Source organism: Solanum stenotomum, chromosome 4, assembly GCF_019186545.1.
Source record: "Solanum stenotomum isolate F172 chromosome 4, ASM1918654v1, whole genome shotgun sequence".
NCBI classification, from domain to species: Eukaryota; Viridiplantae; Streptophyta; class Magnoliopsida; order Solanales; family Solanaceae; genus Solanum; species Solanum stenotomum.
Window position 1 is genome coordinate 61,329,631 of NC_064285.1, and position 4,931 is coordinate 61,334,561.

The 4,931-nt window shown below is 29.8% G+C and overlaps 1 protein-coding gene across 1 annotated transcript; it reads right to left on the reverse strand.

Moving 5' to 3' along the window:
• Window positions 1–1,465: 1,465 nt before the first annotated feature.
• On the reverse strand, window positions 1,466–4,380 carry LOC125863317 (peroxidase 27-like). Its single transcript, XM_049543506.1, has 4 exons — window positions 4,147–4,380; window positions 3,360–3,545; window positions 2,130–2,295; window positions 1,466–2,013 (listed from the first exon to the last, which is right to left on the reverse strand). The coding sequence occupies exons 1-4, from the start codon at window positions 4,369–4,371 to the stop codon at window positions 1,604–1,606; spliced, it is 987 nt and encodes a 328-aa protein (XP_049399463.1). The 5' UTR covers window positions 4,372–4,380; the 3' UTR covers window positions 1,466–1,603.
• Between the last annotated feature and the right edge of the window lie 551 nt (window positions 4,381–4,931).

Here is a 4,931-nt window from a genome sequence, read left to right on the forward strand (position 1 = left end):
TGTAATTGCTTCTAGTTCTCAACCTCCATTCACGGAGTTATCAATGTTCTTACACTGGACAGAGATAGGAGTTATTACACGTAAATCCTTTATTTACCAGGACTACGAATAATATTATATTAGTATACAAAAATACTAATTATGGAAATAATGTAACTTCAAATTTGTATTCCAATTAGGAAAAGGAATCCTTTTCTCAGTTGAAAACGATTTTTTCAACTTGTTATATATAGGACCTAATATTATACAATTTTTCTCATTCTTCATTCTAAATTCTAAATTGAAAGAACTATAATTATGATTACAACAGATAAACGTTGGATTAAACAGTATGTTCTTGGGGTTGGATTAAATGGCCCTGTATATTTGGCAACACATTCTTCTGCCAAAAATTATTTAGAAGCTGTAGCTGTCAAATCTGCAGAAATTGACACAGATGAGTGCTCTATTCTACGTGAAGAAGGAAAAATTTTGAACAAATTAAAAGGTTGCCCTTACATCGTTCGATGTTTTGGGGAAGACGAAAGTATTGAATACACAAAGTGGACGTATAATCTCTTGCTTGAATGCGCCCCTAGTCGCACTTTACGAGATTTCATACTTTGGAATGGAAGAATTCCGGAATCAGTGGCAGCACTCTATGCATATCAACTCTTGACGGGTATCCGTCACATTCATAACAAAGGGTTTATTCATGGAGATATAAAATTAAGTAATATACTTATTTATCCGGACAACAAGTTGGTAAAAATTGCTGATTTTGGATCAGCCAAAGAAGAAACAAGTCGTCAGCATCAAGTTTTTGATATATGTTCTGTAGGGTGTGTTGTTGCAAAGATGCTTACCGGAAAGTACAGTTGGTATAAGGGACAGATTAAACAATATCAACGTCAGATTTGTGGTCTTGATTTGCCTGATGAAGAGTATTTCGATGATGCTTCTAAAATGGCTATAGATTTTGTAATAAATTGTTTGTTTTGTGAATTTAGATCATTGAGTGTGGATGAACTAATTAATCATCCTTTTGTTCAGAATGCAATTACTACTTGTGGGAATGAAGATCACATGATCAGCATGTCTAGTACTCATACTCCTTTTGGTGATTATTGGGTTTTAGAGCGTGATTTGTTTACTACAACTTCTGAGGAATGGGAAGCCAAAATAAGGAGATCGATCAATGCTCACAAGAAAGAAAGATACACTTGCGGTTTATCAAGGACATCACTCTAGATACGAAGATAAAAAATTGATGTATTAGGTTAATTAGTACGGTGCTATATCTTAATTACTCATATACTATCTTGTTCTTCAATATTATTTATTATCTATTGTTTTATTATGCTTCACTAATATTCTATTGAATTCACAAAAATGTCCAAATTATTATTATTTTTTCTGCGTTATTATAGTTTTCTTTCCGTACATAATTTTATTATGTTTCTTGCATATGAATGATAGCCTAAGCTGCCTTTAAAATTTGATAGCCATTCCATTAAAAAAAACCACAATAAACTTACATCAATATTAAATGACAAACACAATTAAGAAATAAAACTTGCATCAATAATAAATGACAATCACATTTTTATTTTTTTGGGGTTTTCTAATTGATCCTTGAGCAAACTTTTCTAATTTCACCTTGATTTCCAGTAAGGACTTGAACTCTTCCCATTTTGACCATAGATTCACCAAAATCCTTAAAGAAAGTAGATCCATATTGATTAATTCCTTGTTTTTTGAGATAATCTTTGGTTTCACTATCATCAAGTAAAGCAGAATCAGAAGTAAAAAGTCCTCTTCTTTTAGCCACAAGCTTATAATAAGAATTATCAAATGTCCTAACACTTCCAGGGTCCATTTCCACAAGGGTATTTTGGTCATTTGGTGGACACTTCTTTTTCAAATTTTTTATATAGTTGGGATCCAATGAGGGATCTGTATCTCCTTTACCAGTAAAGTTGTAAAGACGATTGTTGAAGGATGAACAATGTGAGATTCCAATTGTGTGAGAACCTGTTAAACGGCGAAGTCAAAAATTTTATTAAGAATTAATTGTTTTTTTTAAAAAAAATTTGAATATATTATATGTAAATTTAAACTTTAGAAGAATTAATTAATGAGTTAATTACCTGATAATACAACAAGGTCCTTGACACTTAGTCCTCTTTGCAAGAATCCTTGTTTCAATGATGTTATGTTTGCAAAAGGAGGAATTAAATTAAATAAAGCTTCTGTTATATTTGACACGCTTCCATCTCTTCGTCCTGTTTCAACTTCCCATGATGGTCCCTTCACCTGATCACATTTAAATTAATACAAAAAAATAAGACCATAATATACATTGTCAATCTAAATAATATTTATATTATCGGAACATTTTATTTGTGATAACGTAGTTAAGTCACTATTAAAAAGAATCACTAAAAACATGTTCAGTCGCTCAATCTTCATAGATATTTTGATTGAAACGGTAAGAAAAGAAAAATTCCCCACATGAGTGATTCATTTTTCATCTTGAAAATTACATAAAGAGATCGAAATCCCAAAAATTCTACCACAAATTAATGGAATTTTCATAAAGAGATCGAAATCTCGAATATTCCGTAAATTCATGGAATATTCATAATGAGATTAAATTCAAATCAGCTTAATTCGAGAAATACGCTACTAACAACCCTCAAGTTATTAAGATGAAGTCCAAATCATCCTAGTTCGAGAAAATACATCACTAACGACCCTCGAATTATAGAAATCAAGTTCAAATCATCCAAATTCGGCAAATACGCCACTAACTGCCCTCAAATCATGGATAAATCTTATAGAGAAGAATCAACAGAGGAACAAAATTGTACCCATATGATTATTAATAAAATGTTCATGTTTCTTCAGAAAAAAGAAAAAAAAATATGAAAAAATTAGAAAGTTTCTCATTGTATTAATGAGAATCTGTTTCCTACCATACATTTTTCTAGTGAGTTGATTCGGTGGAAAATGAATAAAAATATCATGTTCTATAGCACAAATTTTCCACATATCTACGATGAAAAAAAAAACTTTTTTTTCTTATCGTGAGTGATGTGCTAAAGATACTTTATGCGGTAACGATGTGTGCATATATTAAAGAGTTCAAATATAATATGATACTCCTTATGAGTAAATAATTTTATACCATCAAATTATCTTTACATGCATCTTACGCTATAGTAGGTAACATATTTTGTTTTTTAATATTTCAAATCTATATTTTAAGAACGTTTACATATAAATATCTTTTGGATCATGACTTGATAATATATATAAAAAAATATATATACTGACAATATGTATGACTTAAACTCAAATTTAACATATATATTTACCGCAACAGTGACATCTCTTGCAACTAGGGCAACAATATCTGCACAAGAAACAATGCCGGGGCAAGATTTTTCAAGAGCAGTCTTCACTTTATCAATAATTTGATATCCTCGAAGGCTTAAATTTGGGATTGAATCTTTTTCAGCTTGTTTTGTTGGGGAATCCAACAGAACTGATCCATCACAACCCTACCAAAATATATAGGAAATACATAAGTTAGTGTATTTGATACGATGAAAGTCAATTTTTCACAAAAGAATTCTTTTCGTGAATTTATTTTTTTATGTTTGATTAATGAGTGAAAAATACTTTTTAAAACGAAATATATATGAAAGATTGATCGATGGAACTATATATTGAGTAATGAAGATCAATAATAATGTCTAAAGTGCTAGGTAGAACAAGAAATATAAAAAGTTAAAAGACGAGAGAGTAAGGAACATGACTTCCATGCGAAAATATTTTCTCATAACCAAAAAATGACTTTTTCGTCAAAAATATTTTATAAAAATTTATTTTTTGTTTTTTTATGAAAAAATTTACTCAATACCCGCTTTGGGCTTGTTTTATCAGGAATTTTGTCAGATCTCATTTTGAAGGTAAAATATTACTACCAAAGGCGATTCTACTCCATATCAGATTGAGCTCAAAATTTCTAGTTATTAAAAATAGAAGGTTACTTGCCACATCACCATAATCTTTTTCCGCGATTTTTAAAAAGAGCTTTTCATACAAAACACACACTTATAAAATGATAGTAACAAAAAATAATTAATTTTTCATACGTACCCTAACAAAACAATCATGATAGTGCATTCTCAACAAAGGGGCAGCAAGGCTAGGGACTCTTGATATAACATCATCAACAATTTCCTTCGATATTAATTCAACATGAGGACATGTTTTGTGATAAAATCCTACTTTGAGTACTTCTCCATTTGCATGGTTTGAACTAAATGCAATAAGGAAAAAAGTCAATGAAATCAACAAACAATTTGAATTATTAATTGCCATTTCAATTATGGTTTGAAGAAAATGCAAAGAGGTTCCTCTCCTTTTATATTATACTTAGTATAGTTAAGCTTTGTATATTTTTCCTTTTTATTACATGATTAATTAGATTTGAAGTAGTCGTGAAGAGACGTAAGAACGTGGGATCTTTTGACATTTTTGTTAATTATGTTACAAGTTGAATTAAAGACCTAATTGAATCATAAAAAATATTTTTCTATTGCCATAACAAACCTACTCATCAAATTGTGGTTTTATTATTATTGTCTAAGACGAGGTGGCGGTGAGGATATTTCGGTTTTATTATTATTGTCTAAGACGAGGTGCCGGTGACGATATTTCTGTTTGGTATAAGGGATAAAGATAATAATTTTGTGATAAAATGTAAGATTATTTTATTTTTGTGTTTGGTTGCAATTTTTGATTCGTGTATGTATAAATAATCTTACAATTATTATATCTTAATGTTCGTATATCTTTTTACTGAAAGCTAAATGTGAGATGATTCTGATATAAAAGTAATAAAATTATGGTGAAATGGATAAGTTCTCTCTATCTTTAAT

Excerpts from the sequence above, each read along its gene's own strand:
- LOC125863317 (XM_049543506.1), bottom strand. The coding sequence starts at position 4,371 with ATGGCAATTAATAATTCAAATTGTTTGTTGATTTCATTGACTTTTTTC. Across the intron at positions 2,296-3,359 it reads CAAGAGATGTCACTGTTGCG|GTGAAGGGACCATCATGGGA; the intron begins GTAAATATATAT and ends AAATGTGATCAG. Across the intron at positions 2,014-2,129 it reads GGACCTTGTTGTATTATCAG|GTTCTCACACAATTGGAATC; the intron begins GTAATTAACTCA and ends GCCGTTTAACAG.